Below are 21,654 nucleotides of genomic sequence, written 5' to 3' on the forward strand. Positions count from 1 at the left end.
GGACTTCATTAAGAACTCCTTTCATCAAAAGACACTATTAAGAGAGTGAAAAAGTAAACCAGAGACTCACAGAAGATAAATTATATATTCATAATATATATATCCGACAAAGGATTTGAGTTCAAAACTCCTACAAATTGATAAGAAAAAGGCAACCTCTAAAAAGATGGACAAAATGTCTGAAAAGTTACTTCATAAGAACATCCCCAAATGGTCACTAAACATATAAATAAGTATAACTCATTAATCTGCAGAGGAACATAAATTAAAGCCACAATGAGATGCCATTAAACACCCACCAGAATGGCTAAAATTTAAGAGAGACTATGACCATATGTTTGTGAGAATTTGATATAACTGGAACTCTCATGCATTTCTGGAACCAGATTGATACACTGGTTCCCCTGTGCCTCAGTTGGCACTTTATCACAATCATCCATTGTGACAGTCTGACAAATTGTGACATCACTGTACGCCATGGATTATTTTTATCCCATTTACTACTGGCAAGAAACAGAGCACTGCCCTCAAGCCCAAAGGCACAACCAAACCAACAGCAAAATCTCATCTGAAGGGTCTGCCTCAGGGACCATCTGGTTACACACCACCAGCTCTGTTTCAGAGTGCATCAAATCGGTAGAGAGAAACCACAGAGTAATTTGAACAGTAAATGTTTAATACAAATCATTATTAACTATAACAGGGGGGAAATAGAGTAACAAGGGATTGTCTGGTAAGAGGTAAGGAGAACTCTAAATAAAGGAAGAGGGGATACAAGGAACAGCTACTGTCCCCAGAACTGAGAGCACCTGCAATGGGCTGAATGTTTGTGCCTGGCTCCCTAAATTCATCTATGAAATCCCAATCCCAGTGTGGTGGTATTTGCAGCTGGGATCTTTGAGAGGTAATTGCATCATAAGGGCTCCACTTCCATAGTAATTACACTATGGGGGCTCCACCTTTATGGGAGTGGGATTAGTGCCCTTATAAGAAGAGGCTCTCTTTCTGCCACGTGAGGCTACAAGAAGTCAGCCGTCTGCGACCCGGAAGAGGTCCCTCACCAGAACCTGTCCGTGCTGGCACCTTGGTCTTGAACTTCCAGCCTGAGAACTGTAAGAAATAAATCGCTGCTGCTTCTTAGGCCACCCAGTCATCTGTTACAGCACCCAAGACAGTCTATCCCCCCACATTCTTCACCCCGCCATTGTTGAGATAGAACATTCAAAGAAAAGCCCACCGCCCGCCCCCCCCCCCGGGTCATTCCTTGGCCGAATTAAAGCACTCAAGGTGGAATTTCCCCAAGGATTGATTTAGGTCCCACAAGGAAGACTTTCCTGCTCAGAGCGGAGAAGGAGCCCCCAGGAAGTATCCTGTCAGGGCTGAGATAGAGCACACAAGGCAAAGTCTCACCAGAAGACTCTGATCTATTATTACTGCCCCAGGGAGGTGTAAGGGAAGCTGCGGGACTTGGGGTGTTGCTGGCCACGCTGCCCTGCAGCAGCCTGGTCCCCGAGAAGCTGTGTGCGGTGGGGAGCCTGGTGCAGGAGAAGCCTCATGCCCCCCAGGAGCCTGCTGTGCCCGCTGCCCAGGACCAGGAAGTGAAACTTTTCTCTTGACTCTGGCGCCCTCTAGAGGAAAACTTCAGTAACAACAGCTACAAGAAAAATTTAAAGGCCCCAGAACACTTCACAGAGCAGGACAAGAGTGAATTTGGGACTTACAGGCAATATAACCAGGCACTTTATTAACACACTAAAAGAGGAATGTCACATCATCCCCAAGAATGCAAAAAAACGGGATAAAAAGCAACAACTATTCATGAAGAAAAAGTTAAAAAGCATGTGTTAAGAAGGGTATATAAATCTACAGAAATCAAAACAATAACAATAAAAATAAATCTACAGAAATACAGCATACATTATTCCTAGGTGAAAAATTAGAAGTATTGCTTGTGAGATCAGAAACAAGGTTGCCTACTGTTGTCCCTTCTATTCAACACTCCCTACAGGGGTCCTGCCTGGCACCTTAAAATAGTGAACAAGGCTGTGCCCACAGAGGGAGCTCTAGACTGTTCAGTGATAGACGAGCCCCAGGAGTGGTGGTTTTCAAGGAGTCACCAGGCACGTCAAATAGTGACAACTGTCTGGGAAGAGAGAGTTGTGGGGAGCTGCAATCAGTTTAGTCCCCTCCAGTGGCTGACTGGTCGCTGGTGTTCAGAGCAACTGTGCCCGTGAGGTCCTTGGTTTCAGGGCCACCACAGAGGCGAGGAGAGGGCGGTGGGAACAGTGCTCGTCACAACAGCCCAAAGCTCACTGTCCCTACTGGGATGGAGCCGTCCTTCTGCACGGAGCGTTCTTCCATTGTTGCCAGGCTTGAGTTAATGTGCACGGTCCCGAAAGCATTTATCTAGACAGGGTTTGCCCGTGTTCTCATTGCTTGTAGGCTGGAGTAGATTTTCACAGGCCCTTCCTCCACCAACCCAGAAGCGCCTCCTCGTATAGGCTACATATTATTTTTTTAAGATTTTATTTATTTATTTGACAGAGACAGACACAGCGAGAGCGGGAACACAAGCAGGGGGAGTGGGAGAGGGAGCAGCAGGCTTCCCGCGGAGCAGGGAGCCCGAAGCGGGGCTCGATCCCAGGACCCTGGGATCATGACCTGAGCCGAAGGCAGACGCTTAACGACTGAGCCACCCAGGCGCCCCTAGGCTGCATACTATACTAAGTATCACTCCAGTGTATCCGACTATAAATCATTTATACTGTTTCCCTTCTTGTTGGGGAAGGAAACTAGTATAGGCAGGGCCTGCATATCAGGAAGAACTATCTATAATCCAGGCTTCATGTATTGCTTCTCTAGCCAACTGGTTTTAGTGAAATCCACATGAGCGTATGTGGATCCCCATTCAGAGAGGGTATTTATTCATTTTTTATTTTGTGTGACAAATTATCCCCAATTTAGCGGCTTCAAAAATTTTACCAAACTTAGAGGCTTGAAACAATATTTGTTCTTTCTTCTCTCACAGTCCTGTAGCTCAGAAGTCTGGATGGTTTCGACTTGGTTCTCTGCTTCAGGGCTTAAAAGGCCGGAGTCAAGATTTTAGCCAAGCTGGGTTCTCGCCTGGAAGCTCTGGGGTGGCATGCGCTTCCAGATTCATTGGGATGGTTGGCCAGATTCAAGTCCTTTGTGCTATGAGACAGATCCTGCCTTTCCCACAGGCTGTTGGCTAGGGCTCAGTGTCACCTCTAGAGGCCACTCTCAGGCCCTTTTCCTGTGGCTCTGTCCATCTCCAAGTCAGCAATGACACATCAAATTCTTCTCATGCTTCCTAACCAGCTCGGCCGCTGGCGCTGCGGGCTGGAGGAAACTCTGCTTCAAAGGCTCAGGAGAGTGGCTTGGGCGTTTCCGTTCATCCCACTATAAAGGTCAAATGATTAGCAATCTTAGTTCCATCTGCAAAGTCCCTTTTGTCCTGTAACGTCATGATGGGAGAACACCAGAGGGCGAAGGTCATGGAGAACATCTTAGAATTCTTCCAAGCCAGAGAAAGAAGTTAGGTAGCAGGAGTTGGAGCCGTGGGTTTGGGGCCACTTCCTCATGCAAAGCCCTTGTGTCTTCGGGACCTGCATGGGTTGATCTTGCACACACCGCTTCCATTTGAAAAGGGGTGCTTCTGTGCACACCCACGGCTGTGACTTGGTGGGTCGGAAAGCACCCAGGTTAGGATGGACAGCTCAGGCAGCATGGGGACTCGGTGTCCCCTGCCCAAGCATTCAATCCTACTAAGGCCCAGAAGTAAGCCCACTGTTGTTCCAAAGGACCAGAATGACGTTTTGTGTGTCCAGGACATTAGTGTCCATTTGGAGCCGGGGTCCTGTGCCGGGGTCCTATAATCATGGACAAATCTGATTATTTCTTGTCCGCAATGGACAGTCACACTAGTAAAGGGTTTCAGGCCCCCTTGGGTATGCATGGGAGAAAGATAATAACAGAAACCTTTTTAGAAGCGTCCTTCCTTAAGAAGCCTCCCCTTCATACACGAGTTTTTGGATCTTTAACAAAGTCAAGTGTGAGGTTTGATTAATTCAGGGGCCCTTGGTCAGAAGCGGGGTAAGCAGGTGTATGTGTGCAATGCAAGAGATACTCCCACATCAATACTCCCACGTCCACTTACTACGGTCAGTGGAAACTACACCAGGCTAATCGACTCAGGACTGCTAATGGCCACGAAACTCGGGAAAGAAAGTTTGAGTCACCCCATCAGGGAAAGGAGCATCACCAGGCAAGGTGCTTTGCTGAGGGTTAAGGGAATGTGGAATGGGCCTACATTTGTGCATCATTATCAACCAGAGTTTACATTAGGGTTCAGTCTTGGTGTGGCACATTCTATAGGTTTCGGTAAATGTATAATGACATGTATCCACCATTATAGTATCAGACAGAGTATTTTTACTGCCTTAAAAATCCTCTGTGCTAGGGTGCCTGGGTGGCTCAATCAGTTAAGCATCTGAGGCTTGGCTTTGGCTCAAGTCGTGATCTCGGGGTCATGAGATCGAGCCTCACGTCAGGCTCCCCGCTCAGTGTGGAGTCTGCTTGGGACTCTTTCTCTCCCTCTCCCTTTGCCCCTCCCCCCATGCTCGCTCTCTATATGTAAAATAAATAAATAAGTCTTTTTAAAAATCCTCTGTGCCTGGTCCATTCATTTCTCCTCAATCCCTCCAACTTCTGGCAACCACTATATTTTTATTGTCTCCAGAGTTTCGCCTTTTCTAGAATGGCAGATAGTTGGAATCGTGCAGTAGATGGCTTTTTCACATCAGCTGCTTTCACTTGTTAATATGCGCTTAGGGTTTCTCAATGTCTTTTCATGGCTTGATAGTTCATTTCTTTTTAACACTGAGTGATATTCCATTGTCTGGATGTGCCAGCTTATTTATCCATTCACCTACTGAAGGACAATGGTCACTTCCAAGTTTTGGCAATTAAGAGTAAAACTGCAATAAACACTTAGGTGCAGGTTTTTGTGTGGCCATAAGCTTTAAACTACTTTGGGTAAATACCGAGGAGAGTGACTGCAAGATGGTATGGCAAGAATGTGTTTAGTTTTGTAAGAAACTGCCAAACTGTCTTCCAAAGTGACTATGCCATTTTGTGTTCCCACAAGCAATGAATGAGAGTTCCTGTTGCTCCACATCCTTGTCAGCATTTGGTGTCGTCAGTGTTCTGGATTTTGGCCATTCTAATAGGAGTGTAGCAGTATCTCATTGCTGTTTTAATTTGCAATTCCCTGATGACATAGGACATGGATCATCGTTTCATATACTTATTTGCTATCTGTATATCACCTCCGGTGAGATGCCTCTTATCTCTGGACCATTTGTTTTTTAGTTGGGTTGTATTGTTTTCTTATTGTTTTAAGAGTTCTTTGAATATTTTCAAGAAAAGTCCTTTATCACATATGTCTTTTGCAAATCTTTTCTCCCAGTTTGTGGTTTGACTTCCCATTCTCATGACATTGTCTTTCATGGAGAAGAAGCTTTTAATTTTAATGAGGTCCAGATTGTCAATTTTTCTTTCATTAATTGTGCCTTTGGTACTGTGTCTAGAAAGTCATCATCATACCCAAAGTCTTCTAGGTTTTCTCCTATGTGGTCTTCTAGTTTAATAGTTTTCTATTTTACATTTTGGTCTATGATCCATTTTGTGTTAATTTTTGTGAAGGATCTGTGTCCAAATTCTTTTTTTTTTTTTTTTTTTTGTATGTGGATGTCCAGCACCATTTGTTGAAGAGACTGTCTTGGCTCCACTGTATTGCCTTTACTCCTTTGTCAAAGATCAGTTGACTATTTTTTTATGGGCCTATTTCCAAGCTCTCTATTATGTTCCATTGATCTGTCTGTTCTTTTGCCAATACCACATTGCAGCTTCATAGTAAGTCTTGAAGTTGGATAAGGTCAGTCCTCCAACTTTCTTCTTTTCCTTCAATATTGTGCTGTCTCTTCTGGATCTTTTGCTTCTCCATATAAGTCTTAGAAACAGTTTATCAGTATCCAGAAGATAACTTGTTAGGATTTTGACTAGGATTGCATTGAATCTATAGATCAAGTTGGGAAGAACTGACATCTTGACAATCAAAGACTGGAGTTTTTAACTCTCAGACTTGTCCACACTAAGCATTCAACAATTTGTTGATTATAGTTCAGGTTTTTCTACCCTGGCCCTCATTCTCATGGTGGTTTCCTATCATTAATCTCTGCTCCAAAAAACCATGACCCCCTGTTATTTGCCTGTCTGTCTCTCCAATCTTGGGAGCAGTGGTCTGCCCTGTGTCCTCCCCTCACTTACAGATCCAAGAAGAGTTGTTGGTTTTTCGGTCTGTTCAGCCTTTCACTTATTGGGATGGAGTGATGAATTCCAAGCTCTTTACATGCAGGACCAGAAACCAGAAGTCAATGATTTTTTAAAAAAAACATTATTACTTCTCTCAAAAAATCAAAAATAGAATTACCATTATGATCCGTTAATTCTACTACTAGGTATTTACCCAAAGAAAACAAAAACACTAATATAAAAAGATATATGCACTCCTATGTTTACTGCAGCATTTTTTAAATAGCCAAGATATGGAAGAAACCCAAGTGTCCATCGATAAATGGATAAAGATGAAGATGTGGGGTGTGTGTGTGTGTGTGTGTGTGTGCGCACATGCACATGTGATGGAATATTACTCAGCCATAAAAAGAATGAAATCTTGCCATTTGCAATGACGTGGATGGAGCTAGACGGTATAATGTAAGTGAAATAAGCCAGTCAGAGAAAGACAAATACCATATGATTTCACTCATATGTGGAATTTAAGAAACAAAACAAATGAAGAAAAACAAAAAAGAGACAAACAAAACAACGGACTCTTAAATTTAGAGAACAAACTGGTGGTTGCCAGAAGGAAGGTGGGAGGGAGGACAGGTGAATTAGGTGAAGGGGATGAAGACCACACTTACTGTGATGGACACTAAGTCATGTACAGAAGTGTTAAATCACTGTATTGTACATCTGAAACTAATATAACACTGTATGTTAATTATGCTGGAATTAAAATAAAACATTATTACATCTCATAATTTTGCGTGTCAGGAATTTGAGCAGGGCTGAGATGGCACTCATTCTGCCCCATATGGCATCAAGTGGTATCAGATGGCAGCGGGACTACTCTGGAGCATTTTGTTGTTGTTGTTGTTGTTGTTGTTGTAAACTACACATAAAATCTACCATTTTAAAAGGTACAATTCAATGGCATAAAGTTCATTCACGATGTTGTGCAACCATCACAGAACTATCTGGTTCTAGAACTTTCTTAGTATCCCAAAAGGAAGCTACACTAGCAGTCATCCCCCATTTCCTCCTCTCCCCAGCCCCTTAGAGCCAGTTATCTACTTTCTGTCTCTATGGATTGGTCAGTTCTTGATATTTCATATAAATGGAATCATACATATATGTGCCCTGTCTTGTCTTTTGTTTGGCTTCTTTCACTTAGCATAATGCTTTCAATGTTCAGCCATGTTGTAGCATGTGTCAGTACTTTATTCCCAGCAGTGTATGAGGGTTCCAGTTTCTCTACATCCTCAACACTTGTTCTGTTTCTTTTTGATTATGATCATCCTAGTAGGTGTGAATTGTTTATCTTATTGTGGTTTTGATTTGCATGTCCCTAATGACTAATGATGTTGAGCATCTTTCCATGTGTTTGTTGGCCTTTTGTGTATGTTCTTTAGAGATACATTTTTTCAAAGAATTTTTGGCCTATTTTTCCTTAGACTGCCTCTTTGCTATTGAGTTGAATTCTTTTTATATTATGGATACTGTACCCATATTAGATGTATGCTTTGCAAATATTTTAAAATACTCCCATATATGGGTTGTCTTTTCACTCTCTTGATAGTCCTTTGATGCACAGAAGCTTTTTAATTTTGATGAAGTCAAATTATCTATATTTTTCTTTCATTGCTTGTGCTTTTGGTGCCATATTTAAGAAACCATTGCCAAATCCAAGGTCATGAAAGTTAACTCCAAAGTTTCCTTTAAGAGTTTTATGGCTTTAGCTCTTATTGATTTATTTTTAGTTAATTTTTGTATATGGTATGAAGTGAATATCCAACTTCTGTTATTGATTTCCAGTTTGATTCCATTATGGCAAAAAGGATACTTTGTAGGGGTGCCTGGGTGGCTCAGTCAGTTAAGGGTCCGACTCTTGATTTTGGCTCATGGGATCGAGCCATGAGTCTGGCTCCTTGCTAAGTGGGGTGTCTGAATGAGATTCTCTCTCCCTCTCCCTCTGCTCCCTCCCCGCCACTTGCACAAACTCACTCTCTCAACAAATAAATAAAATCTTTTTTTTAAAAAGATACTTTGCATGATTTCAATCTTTTAAAATTCATCGAGACTTGTTTTATGGCTTAATATGTGGACAATCCTGAAGAGTACTTTGTGAGCGCCTGAGAATATGTACTCTGCTGTTGGTGGTGGGTGTTCTATAGGCATCTGTTAGATCTAAGTGATTTACAGTGTTGTTCAAGTGCTCTATTTCCTTACTGATCCTCTGACTAGTTGTTATACCCACTATCGTGCTGAGCCTAAAGCTTAACCAGAGGTGAAGTCTTATGGGCTTCTCAGGTCTTTTCTGACTCTGAGCTCTGCCCCAGGCATGCACATGGTTTTCTAGATACCCAAGTACACACGGGAGCATGTCAAAGCCCTTATTCTCCAAGGTAATTCATTCCCTAGTGTTTCCTTCCAGGAGGTGGGCCAAAGAGAAGCAATCACTCCCCTTGTGTCAGTCCTTCCAGGAGCCCCCAGGCAGGTTCAAACAGACAAACACAATTCCTTGGGACTCAGGTCCACTCACCTCCCTCCAGAATCAGGAACCCTCACTTAGAATGCAAGCTGCCATCCTCAAGACCAGGGAGGGGGTGGGCAAGAATATGTTCAAATGCCCCAAAACTCTCTTATCATGATTCGATGGCTTTTTTCCTGATTCAGTGTTTTGCCTGGTTGCTGTACATCTTTGACTTTCTTCCAGAGTCCTTCATTCCGACAGGTTTTTCAGTGTGTCTGGAGAGGGGCTGACCCCCCAGAGTACCCTGCTCTGCCATTTTCCCCAACATCACTGAGTTCTGGGTTCAATTTAATGTTGAGGATTTAAACATTAGCTTAAAACCTAGTGTTAACATCTTCATTTAACAATGTGTACTCTGTTTTCTGAAAGGAATAATGCATCACAGGAAAGATAAAATTCTTGAGGCGCCTGGGTGGCTCAGTCAGTTAAGCGTCTGCCTTCGGCTCAGGTCATGATCCCAGAGGCCTGGGATTGAGCCCCGAGTCAGGCTCCTGCTCAGTGGGGAGAATGCATCTCCCTCTGCCCCTCCCCCCGCTTGTGCTCTCTCTCTTTTAAATAAATAAATAAAATCTTTAAAAAAAAAAAAACTAGAAACTTCTCTAGCATTACCAAACTTGTGAAAATCCATAAAATGATTTATTTCATATACGCAAACTCAAAATCTCTTGGTACACTTAAATTTTTGCAAATGAATACAGACATCACAATACTGCTCCATATAAACCTTTGTATAAACATTAAAGGAAATATATACATGATTTTTTTCTTTTAGTGCTTCCAAAGCACAGAATGTCCAAGTCCACCTGAAGACTTTCTGGTGTCACATGCAAGAACAAATGTCAGGGCTGGGGTAGTCTCAGGTGCACTTAGTAATGTCTCTAGACAAAATAGAAGAGAGTTGGAGGTAGATCGTTTGTGACTCTCCCTGCCCCCTCCCACAGAGAAATAAGTTACCCGAATAGCAGCTTTCTTACTCTTTGATTCAAACTGTCCTGAATATTGCATGGTTTAAAAGGCACAACTATGAATTGTTGAAAACTTTGTTCGGTACGCACAAGATGACCAATTGGCTTCTGAACACCTATTCTTTCTGGAGGACTTGGTAAAGGCACTGAGCAGTGCTCCAGTTACAGGGGGCCCCTAGTCACTCTGGAAATGCCCAGAACAACAAAGTTCCACGGCGGAAACCCTTATCACATCTAGTAGGGGTGACAGTGTTTACTGAATTGAACCTGCTGATGTTACTAACATCACCTTCCTCAACTGGGAAAAGAAACAACGAAACAACAAACTAATACTTTCAAGGGACAAACTCTTAGGGCAAAAGCCAGCCTTTTACTTCCAGAGACTCATTTAAAAAAAAAAAAAAAAAAAAAAAAAGCTCCATGGCTTTTTCTTAGCCTCAGGAAGGCAATTCCCTTGGCTAAAACATTCTAGGAAGCTTTAACAATATCCTGTTCCATCCTACAGCACGGAGAACTTGCCCTTTTTTCTCCTTGGTCTTTGCATTAACACAATGATCTGCTGTTGATGTGATTAACATTGTTGAGGTGGTGGTGGGAGTCTATTTTTTCTAGGACCTTCTCAAGGTACTGGATTAAGACTCGTCTTTTAAACCTAAAAACAAAGAGAAATTTTATTAACCGAAAGATACTAAAAGCACTTCCAATGTGCAAGGCACCGTGCAGGGGACAAAGTTGGGCTGGTGATCTCCGTGGGAATCGAAAATGCATCCTCATGTAAAGACGGGGCTGAGCAGATGCTAACAGTGCCAACTGAGGGAGGGCCCAAGCCCACCTCAGACTGTGCTGAGTCCACAGGATTCCATAGAGTGGGTTGAATGAGTTGGACTCAGATACTATCAATCTAAATGCCTCTGGAGACAGCCTTCACTCTGAGTGAGGGCCAGAGTTGGAGAAAAGCAAAGCGGAGCTCATTCCTCCCCCTGTCCTGCATTGGGCCCTACTGCTTCCAAAAAAAAAAAAGGAAGAAGGTCTCCTCTTTACACCCACCTTGCAGCTTCCTTGATGGTAAATTCAACAAATTGTTTCTTGACTGCAAGAGGCCCTTGCACTTCTTCAAGCAAAATGAAAATCCTTTCATACTCTGAAGATATAAAAAAGAAAACAGCTTCACTCTTTTAAAAAAAAACACGAGTGGGAAATAAAATTCAATCTTTACACATCCTTGGGAGTCATTCTTCACGGGCGGAAAGTTAGATATAATTTGTACTTTAACCGTTCAAATCAAAATATCTGCCAATTAGCTACTAAGGAAACTCTCGTAAACACTGCACAGATGGGGTAGGTTGAGTCACGACCCCCAAAGTTGTCTGCGCCCTAATTCCCAGAACCCACGAATACGTTATCGTATATGGCAGAAGGGACTTGACTTTGCAGATGTGATTAAGTTAAGGATCTTGAGATGGGGAGAGTATTCAGGTTTATGCATGAGCGTAGTCACAAACACCCGAATAAGAGGGAGGTCGTAAAGTTGGCGTCAGAAAGAAAAGATGTAAGGACGGAAGAAGAGGCTAGGCAGGAGAGAAGGTACCAACGTGATCGGCTCGGAGACGGAGGAAGGGGCCAGGAGCTAAGGAGTGCAGGCAGCCGGTGGAAGCTGGAAAGGGCAAGGAGACAGATTCTCCCCAGAGTCTCCAGAAGGAACACACCTGCTAGCGCCTTCCTTTTAGCCCAGTGAAAATAATTTCAGGATTCTGACTTCCGTATCGGGTCCTTTTAGTTAAAGCAAAAGGAATCACTTTAAGTGATGTGAAAACCCAATACTTCCCAAAAATGTACCTCAAGAGATAGCATGAATCATTTCCTGAATCAGAGAATGAGGACCTTCCGTCATATTACTAACGTGTGTTCTTTCACTACTTACTCCGTCCAAATTTCCGAACTTCCTTCATTAACTGATGTTTTATATCCGCATTGATTCCTTGCGCCATGGCAGGAGTTATTTGCAAAGTGTTCGGTACAGTTCCCAAAGCCGACGTTACTGAGACTTTTCGATCCTCTACAGAGACACTGCCGTTTTTGCTTCCTCCTGTAAGTGCGTTAGTCCCAGGTTTGTGAATCAGGCCATCTTTCCTTAGACTAGCGAAGTCATCAGACAGAGAATCCAATTGGTTGTGTGGAATACCATCTCCTGCCATATTCATAAGCTCTGGTGGGGCAGATTTTGACAAGAAGCCATCAGGTGGGATCTGACCATTTTCCATCTTCTCCTCATGGACCTCAGGAATGACAGTAACGTCTGGAAACCAAATTAAGAAGTTGAGCTGTGAGGTAGGTGCATTCTATCCACCCCACAGGTAGATCACGGTGCTCCTCAGTTCTGAGGAAATTCTTTGTTTCAGAGAGCAAGAAGATGTACAGATGGAGTCTGAGACCCCTCCAATTGAGCTCAGGAAGATAATACTACAAAACCACTTTCTTCTCTTCATGGCGCTCTGAATACATATGGAAACCAAGTCAGACAGTACAACGAATAAGCATTCTCGGATCCCTGGCGTCCATATTTAGCGGCTGCCTGTGTTTTACAAGCTGAAAAGCAGCAAGTCTCACTTGATGTCATGACTCCTGTCATTGACATATAAAACACCATGCTTCACTGAGCTTGGCACCACACCACGTGGGCCCCCTTCAACCTCCCTCCTCTCTACCTCAAAAGTTCTGAGGAAACACAGGTGGCCATTAGGTCTCAAGGCTCTATATGGACTCCATCACCAAAAATCTTTGTCTGTATATGATTCTCATCATTCCTTCTGTGACAAAGAAGTGGGTTTCCTTTTACTCCCAAGTCTGATCCCTGTACTTCATATGCTCAGCCTCTTCTGGGCAAGGCACCGAGCCAAAGCCGGGGGATCAGCAGGGAATGAGACAGACGGCAACAATCCCTACCGTTACGGAACGTACATCCTCACAGAGAAGGCAGACAGTAAGTGCAAATGAGACAAGGAGCACAGGGAATGAAACAGTATGACTTTGTGTTAGGAAGGAAGGAAGTCAGCAGGGATGTGAGCGAGAGCAGGAGGGGAAGCCTCCGTGAGGCGTGGTCGGGCAGGGCCCCCTGAGGAGGTGAGCCCTGGGCAGAGCCAGGAACAGGAGACGGAGGTGGCCTGTGCACACGCAGAGGAGGAGGTCTAGCTGCCGGGAGGGCCGTGCAGGGCCCCAGGGGGGGACTAACCGGGGCTGTGGAGCCAAGGACAGACGCAGAGAGAGCAAGAAGGACACGGTGAGGGCGCATGTAGGAGACCATGACAGGGTCAGGGGGTGCCGGGCCTGGAGACCAGCATCGGGAGCTCAGACTCTGTTCTACGTGCTCGGGGGAGTTGAGGACGGGTTTCAAGATGGACATGGCACGATCTGGTTTCTGTGTGGCCATGGCCACTCCGGCCACAGCACAGTGAATGGGTTAGACAGGGCCAAGAATGGGAAGCAGGGAAATCAGATGAGAAGCTGCTGTAGTAGCTTGGGGACAGATGGTGGCAGCACAGACTAGAGGGATGGAGACAAAGGGGGTGATACAGGAATTCTATTGGGTGTCAGGTTGCCTGGACTTGCTAAGGGATGGAAGTGAGAGAATTAAAAGAAATCATGGTGACTCCAAGGGTTTTCACCTGAAACCCTGCGGAAATAATAGTGCCAGGGCTGGGCAGGGGCCCATGCCCAACTGCTCCTGAGAGTGGATCAGGCCCTGCTCTTCCCGATCTGGCTCACTGACCTCATGCTAACGGGTGGTGTCACCTAAGAGTAAGCGTCATGCACTGGGGACGGCTGCGGGGAGAGCTGTTTTGGAGAGAGTGGAGGTGAGGCTTTCCAATGAACCACGTGAAACCGAATGAGTTTTGTCTGCCCATCGGACACCTCAGTGGAGAGACCATGTCCATCGATAAATTTAATTCTGGCGTTTGGAGCAAGTTGTAGTCGAGAGGGGTAAATACCCGAGTTGTTGACATGTGCATCTCCTGGAAAGCCCAAGACTGCACGGGGTCACCTAGGGAGGGGAGAGGGGCCAGGATGGAACTTTGGGTCCCTACACTATTTACAGGTGGGAGAGAAGGGGAGAAACCACAAAAAGAGGATGAAGAGGGGTTGCCATAAAAGGGCAAAGAAAACCAGGGCTCGTGGTGACTGCTTCCGCAGAGGAGGGAGTGAACAACTGCGTCAAATGACACGAAGGAGCAATGGCAACATGCGGCAGACATGGGGGGGACCCTGACGACTCCCGTGGCAGCGGAGGGGAGAGGCGGAGCCGGACCGCACTGGGCGAGAGCAGGCGGAGGAGATGAGGCCACAGAGGCCAGCGCAGACCCAGCCATGCTCTTCTTGAGCCCGTTCGCTCCTGCTGCTCCGGGAACCTGCTTCCTCGCTCTGACTCATGCAGCAACATGCTCCTACCTCCACAAGCAGGGCCTCCGCGTCCCATGGGGCACCTTTGCACCTACCCCATGGATGATTTAATAAGGGTTTACTTTAACGACCAAAAGGTGAATACAAAAGAAATGAGTACAAAGGAAACTAAAGTTGCTTAGTGTCTTAGTCGTCTAGGAGCCATAAGGAAATCACAACCACTACTCTATACCTGTACGGACAAGGGTGGGTTTTATGAGGTTTGGATAAGATGGTAACCACGAGGCTGAGGGTGGTCCCTTGCCGCCCACGTGGTTAGTTACAGTAGGTGGTGTTTGTGGTTTCGCCAACAGCAGGGACATACTCCGCCTTCTCTTAGGTGACAGAGGACTGCTGGCTTCTCCGGGACGCTTCACTTTGTTTTGTGGCCCTGCTACGAACTCATCTGCTTCATCAATCATCATTCCCTAGAAGACATCAACGAACGTGTTCCAATAAAGATCATGCAAACCACCACCAACACAGGCCCTGCTCACGGGCCCGAGATTTGCCACGCCCCACACCGACTCCTCGCTCAGATGGCGCCACTCTGGTCCAGTAGAACAGGTCGCCAAGGTCAGACATGGTGCAATCATGGTTACCCAGAAAGCTTGAGGAATGAGCAACTCACATGAACCGAAGTGGGAATAAACCCACAGTGACCTTTCTGAGGAAGGACAAACCATGCTGAACCAACAATTCCCTTTTGTGTGCTTTTGCGCTTTAAACGCATCATTAGGAAATATTGATTATCACCGTACAGAATGCTGCATGTAGATGGTGGACAGCAGGCTGATGGAAAAAAAAAAAGAAAATGTCATTCCCCCGACAGCAACCTCACAGAGATTCAAATATGTCCACTGTGGGGGCATTCTCACTCTGGGGGGTAAAGGATAAGTGTAGAAGGGTAGCTAAAAGCTGTTGTCATCCAAGGATAACCCAAGAATATGAAAGTATTTTCATAAAATCATAATAAATGACATTTCCAAGGCACTTTCCAAAGCAAAGCAGTACAGAAAGGTGAAAACACATTCACTGCGCATTACTATATATCAGGTCACGTTCGAAACAGTATTACACGCACTCACTCAATACTCCACAGGGCTCTATTAGTTAAGCGTAACAAAGAGCCCCAGTGCTACAAGTGAGGAGACCAAGGCACAGAAAGACTAAGAAAAACCCCAATTAACTGAGGATGGGGGTGAAGTGGGATACCTTCCAGTCTTGTTTTGTTACGAGAGAGATTATTGTGTGGTCTGCACCTTAATACCAATTGTCTTCTCCGTGTGTGCAGATATAATCCCCATGGGTCCTCATCCTTAAATGGTCAAGTCAGCATCTCTCTCTCTCTCTCTCACACACACACACGCCACATTTAGATCTCTAGTAGGACAGTCCAAATAAAGCAACATCACCTAGTACTTCCTATTTCAAGAGGAACACTTCGTCACGGTCTAGATAGAGCATTAGAGATCTGAGTCATGGAAACAGGAAATAAATGGTGATCTCAATATTAGAGGAATTAGTGTGTAGACATGGGAATGGATACAGACTCTGGAGCTGGAAAGATGTGGGTTCAAATCCTGGCTCTTATCAGCCGTGTTATTCAGGGCATGCCACTTGACCACTGTGAGCCTTGATCTCTTATGAAAGGGCAGATGGGAACACTCATCTGCACTGCAAGCATTAAATGTGATCATTTAAAACACCAGCTCCTACTTGGTACTCAATCAAGGCCTACTATTTTCTTCAAGCAACACATCTGTGCATCAGGACACTCCCCCTTTCCATTCACAAAGAGCCCTAGAGTCTATTTCATCTTTAAAACAAACAGAGGGAGCTCTGATTTATATTCATCGTGCCCAGAAGAAAGGAATTATAAGCAAGGATATCCCCACGTAGGCAGCCCCGGAAGTCAGCATCTTACCTTCTTATCTTGTTTGAACGGATTGCCGAAAGTATGCAGTCTTTTTGGTTGATCGGGATCAATCTCTCGAAGAGGAGAAGCCAATGTCTTTAGATATTCCTGATAGTTACCCATTTGTGCGACTGGAACACTATGAAGGGAATCTGTAAATCATAGGGAGAAAAACACATCGTCTACAGCTGCAGTGTGCCACCCTTTTGGGAGGACATGATCACAGTTGGCTTTAGCAATGTGGCCTTGGCATAAAATCTTGAATTCTAAGATCCAAAGGCATCTCTCTTCATTCCACTCATTAACTCAGGGTACCATCACTACTGCCTACAAGCTCAGATCACGAGGTCAACCACAACTCCCTTCTGCTTCCAACCAGGTTTGAAAATGGGCTGACATCTGGTACGCCACCACCCACCTTGGGGCACCATGTTTGTTCTGCATTTCAAAGAGCCTAGGCTCCATGGTTCTCTCTTATCATCTGGAGAACCTTGGTTAGTAGGCCTTATGTTCTTGGGAGAATGTGATTAAATCGACAGGCTCTCTTCCTTAGAGAAGCTTCCTCCTTGCCACAAAACTTGGTGTATAATTTTAGGAGATGGGCCAAGCTAGGATTTGCTCATTTTAACAGACAAATGACCCATTTTAAAATGAACAAAAGTGAGTAAAGGGGAATTGTACACCATCACCAATTATCCTAGACACTATCAGGCATAAATGAGGAATTCTGGATTGAATTCATCATGGCAGGCGGTTGTGCAATTTCCGAAATCTGACAGACCTAGGTCCTGCCACTTTCCAACTCCCAGAAACTGGACTAGCTATTAAAATGCGAGAGAGAGAGAGAGAGAGAGAGAGAGAGAGAGAGAAACAGATTCTTAACCATAGAGAGAACAAACTGATGGTTACCAGAGCAGAGGGGGTGGGAGGAATGGGTGAAACAGAGGACAGGGAGGGAGGGCACTTGTGATGAGCTCCCGGTCTTTGTACGGAAGTGTTGAATTGTACACCTGAAACTAATATTACACTGTATGTGAACTAGACTGGAATTAAAACAAAAACTTCAAAAAAAGAAAAAACTGCTCACTCTCGGTTTCCACGTCCATAAAATGGGCATAAAAGGCAGTATCTCTCTCATGGGACTGTTTTGAGGCTTACAAAAGCTGAAGCATGCATGGGTAGTGCAGGATATATGCCGATTAATGCACACCTCCCCTAAAACCTGAGGACAAGCAACTTGTGCTGGGGACTGTAGGGATTAAGCAAAAATGGGCATTCTAAGCCTTGAAATATGACAAAATAACCTACCAATTATGCAGTAAGCACCTTCACGGAAGTCAGGCTTGCCGTTCTCCTAATCAACAAGAAGTACTGCTTTGTTCATTTACCTTCATCCTGTCCCACGATAAACTTGTGTGTCTTCAGCAAATTGGATCTCATTCTGGTTAACTGGTCTAAAAGACCTCTACGTGGAATATCATAAGCATTCCTATATGTCTGAGGTTTCAAATCCTATTCAAAAGGGAAGAAATAATTTCAGTCACTCCTGGGGCTTTTGACATCGAAAGTGTCATTCTTACTCTCTTAAAATCTCAGTAAAGAGAACGACAGTCAATATAACTAACTGGAGTAGAAATCGGCCAGTGGCCGGTTTGCCTTCGATGGCCTTTTTCTGAATTCCAATATGCCCACAAAGTATTCAGAGCACTGGGAATATCCTTTTCCAAGTACGTCAGCTGGCCCAGCCCATTCTGCCCAACGTGGACCTCCTCTCTGGGAAATCGTGGGGCCAGGGGTCCCGGCAGGGCTGGCCAAGACTCTCTCACAGATGCTCTGCTGCCCGAGAGTCCTCAAACCCGATCGTCTTCGTTGTCCCCTGCTCTCACAGGTGCGAGAGGAGCAGTATGGCCCGAAGGCTCTCCCTGTCCACTCCTGTCCTCTCTCCGCTTTAGCCTTCCCAGACATTACCCACCCCCTCCCCGCCGAACACATCTTGTACATTTAATTCCATATCGGCGTCTGCAGGCAGGACAATTCCTAGACTGGTCCATATGGCTAACCATGAAGTCCAAAACAGGATCGTAATCATTTCACAATTAAAGTAATATGACATAAACCTATCAGACGAGTTCAAACAAACACAAACAATTTATGTCACAGTTTACCTTGTTTAAGAGCCCTAACTGGAAGCCAGCAAATTCTTTGGTATTCAATTCTGTCAGTCTTGGTGCACTTTCCCCTATGATTTCTTTCAATAGTTTTCTAAAATTTTTACTGTGCGTCAAGGACACGCCACCTCCAGAATGGTTTTTCACTTTGATTCCAATTTCCTGGGGAGGTTTCTTCCCCACGGATGCTAGTATTCGTTCTGACTCTAGTTTGGTCTAAAATGAAAGTACATAGTATGTTAAGAAAAGATCTACATTATCACGGTTGTTTTCACTACTTAAGAAAGGTAATACTTTAAGAACCCCACAGAACAATTTTTCAATTGTAAATCATAGAAAAACTGATAATTAAACATTTCCCTGTGCACAGCAAACAGGGAGGGGGCCTAGAAAGGTAAACGACTTACTACATTGTTTTTCTCTCGTCTAGTGTCAAAATTATGATTGAATCATGGAGAGAATGGAAACTGTGACTAAGACTTCCATTCATAGACATTTATATAAAATCGCATTTTGTTGCTGTAGAATCTATCTAAGTCAACATATTTATTTCAGACCCAGACATAAAGGTTTAAGACTCTGTGTTTACAAACGTAAACTAGTGCTAAAATTCAGATTACATAGATTGGCATTACATCTGGAAAAAATTATATTGTTTATTTCTAATATCGGACCACCCCCCAAAAAGTAATGCTTAATTTAACAAACATTACCACGTAAATAATATGTAATGTGTACTCAGTAAGTTACTAGCTAACTTACAAAAAAAAAAATCCTCTTACTAGACACTGCTAAACCACATTGATAAATATTGCTTGACAGTGTACTGGGCACATTTTGTGATTTACATACATCTGAGATGGTTCAAGGAACACTGGCGACATAGCTATTAAATTAGTAATTAAATTAGTAATTGGAGTGATTATAAATTAGTAATAATCTTTTCTTTTTCTCTAAAAGAAGGAATCCCACCAATGCCCAGTAAGCCCAAAAGAATTTTGAGTTTCTTATGATTAGGTCGGAGATATTCGCTAATTCTCACTATGATTGGAATTAAGTACATTTATTATCTTTTGCAAAAAAATTAAGTCATGAAATAAGGGAGAAGAGCAAATGAAGGGCCTGTTTCCAGAAATGGTTCTGAAATCTCATTTGAAAAACTACACAAACAACATGTCCCAGAAGGTCCCAGAACTTGCATGAGTTTCAACTCGGCTCACTATTCTTCCGTGTGGCCATACCCTGCTGACACAGCCTTAAAGGCCTAAGGTAGACATCAAATAAAAAATATATATAAATCAACAGGTCAATCAATCAATAAATAACCAAAACAAAACATTAACAACAAAAATCTATTAGAGGAAAGGGGGTCGTGGGGACAGTCGGTAGACCAGAAATCTAGGTTTGCCTTTACTTTCTTTTGCATCTATGAGCGCGCTGGTCAGGTAGGAGCTGGTAAGCCCCAGACCATCCTTCTGTCTGTGCCAGGTCCTCGCAAGGTGTGTCAGCGTCCCCAACTGTGGAGTCATTTTGGTTCTTTAGTGACATCTGACACTCTTTGGCTTACTCCTGTCTGTATCCTACAATCCCAACTTCCAAACATATCTGACTTAAAGCCTGACGGCCACTGCAAATGCTAGTACTGCTCCCTACCTGGGAATACCCTTGTGCAGAAGAAGAAAGTAAAAAGGCTGCATCAATTGGTCATATAACATAACACATTTGTATGGCAGTAAAGCTCTAACTCAGTAGCTCTCAAATATTTCCATCCTGCAAGAATGGGCTAGGTAGAGGTGAGAAGTATGATAAGTAGGGGTGAGTGGAGGATGAGGTACTAATAGAGGGGCAGGCAAGGGACAAGGTGAATAATGGTAAATGAGGTGGGGGTCTAAAGGAACAGATGGAGGGCAAGAGGAGAGGAGGTTGAACTCCACTCTTCAGGTCCCCTTGGGGCCTATCACCCTCCAGCAATGAGGAACACTGGTCTCATCTCCCCGTCTCCAAGAAAAGGCATCTGGATATGTATTGCCTAAACACGAATGTCAGGCAAGACGTTGAACCACCACACCATGCCTCCGCGTGCTGACCTAAAAAAAGGGGGGGGGGGTGCTCTAGCCCAGTGTGACTTGAGAAGAAACTAGGTTGAGGACAGACAAAATGTGACCCATGAGATAATTTTGCTAAGCCTCTGCCCCTCTTAGGCCACAAGATATCAACCAGCTTGTGGGGTAGCACAAACTGGCGAGCAAAAGGAGAAATGGCACAGCATCCAATGACACTGACAGACCCTTAACTGCAGTTTAATGGTGAAGCTAGAAGCCATAGAGAATCACATTATTACTAATCCATAAAGTGGAGAAATAGATACACATTTAATTTGAAAAATTACAATTACACTAAAGAATAAGGAAATGCACTTCTGAGGGCAAAGGATTTTTGTTTGTTTGTTTTTACCAATACTACCTGTTGGCTGAGTTTTTTAAGGTAAGAGATAACACTGTAACTAAGTCCACAATCTAAATTATCTGATATCAGATTTGGAGCTCCCATCATCCTTAGTGCTTTCTTTAATGGCTATAAGGAAACAAAATACACAACAGTAAGAATAGAATAAATCTTAAAATACTCAAAGTTCAGTTATAAGGGGCAAAGGGACATGATTCATTTCTTAGAAGTCAAGGTGCTGCACATAAAACCAAACATGGAACATTAAAAAGTGGCAATGAATATAGCAGAGGAGTAAGGAGCAGAAAGTAACAAAATCAGAAGAGAGTGGGAGAAGAAGAGCAAGAAACAGCAAATTCAAACAGGTAAATTGCTTTCAGGCTTAATTCCCAAATCATAAAATCATTTCATATTGCATTTTATCGTGCACCCCGTTCCTGCCATGGTAAATACTAACACACCCCAATTTCTCCTCCCAGTGACACCATTGGTACCCTTTAAGATTCTGCCTTTTCACCTCTAGAAACTTGGCCGAAAGTTTGCCACATCTGCCTCTGAAATGATTTCGATCATCTTGATTTCGATTATACGACCAGTTCAAAATCATCATGACTGTTTTCCCCCAAATTGCAGAAACCCAAAGGAGGCCAAGTAGCTTTTTGTTCTTTTTGGATTCCCCTCCCCCAACCAGTGCCCCTGCTTCGTGCTGTGTCTTGGACACATTTACCAGGCAGTACGTCAATATATGGCCTTCAGAGTTGTTTTTCAGAGGGAAACCCCATATTGAAAATTTCTAGAGTTAAAAAGGGAAGTTGGTATCATACATGA

General features: G+C 43.9%; 1 protein-coding gene across 16 annotated transcripts in view; it reads right to left on the bottom strand.

The window, feature by feature from the left end:
• Positions 1-9,513: 9,513 nt before the first annotated feature.
• The window catches only part of LOC113930808 (integrator complex subunit 6-like), a 79,133-nt gene continuing 66,992 nt past the window's right edge, over positions 9,514-21,654 (bottom strand). For 5 of the 16 annotated variants that reach the window (XM_035725612.1, XM_035725606.1, XM_035725605.1 and 2 more), the window contains 9 exons: positions 20,845-20,955; positions 18,379-18,597; positions 17,602-17,725; positions 16,223-16,365; positions 15,052-15,087; positions 14,489-14,723; positions 11,783-12,157; positions 10,909-11,002; positions 9,514-10,513 (listed from right to left, as the gene is read on the bottom strand). In XM_035725612.1, coding sequence (XP_035581505.1) covers positions 10,405-10,513; positions 10,909-11,002; positions 11,783-12,157; positions 14,489-14,723; positions 15,052-15,087; positions 16,223-16,365; positions 17,602-17,725; positions 18,379-18,597; positions 20,845-20,955 — 1,446 coding nt within the window. In that variant the 3' untranslated portion in view covers positions 9,514-10,404. Of the gene's footprint in view, positions 10,514-10,908; positions 11,003-11,782; positions 12,158-14,488; positions 14,724-14,926; positions 15,088-16,222; positions 16,366-17,601; positions 17,726-18,378; positions 18,598-19,795; positions 20,956-21,654 lie in introns of those variants that run through there. The other 11 variants (XM_035725608.1, XM_035725607.1, XM_035725610.1 and 8 more) reach the window with 11 other exon arrangements.

Source organism: Zalophus californianus, chromosome X (assembly GCF_009762305.2).
Source record: "Zalophus californianus isolate mZalCal1 chromosome X, mZalCal1.pri.v2, whole genome shotgun sequence".
In the NCBI taxonomy this organism is placed as follows: Eukaryota; Metazoa; Chordata; class Mammalia; order Carnivora; family Otariidae; genus Zalophus; species Zalophus californianus.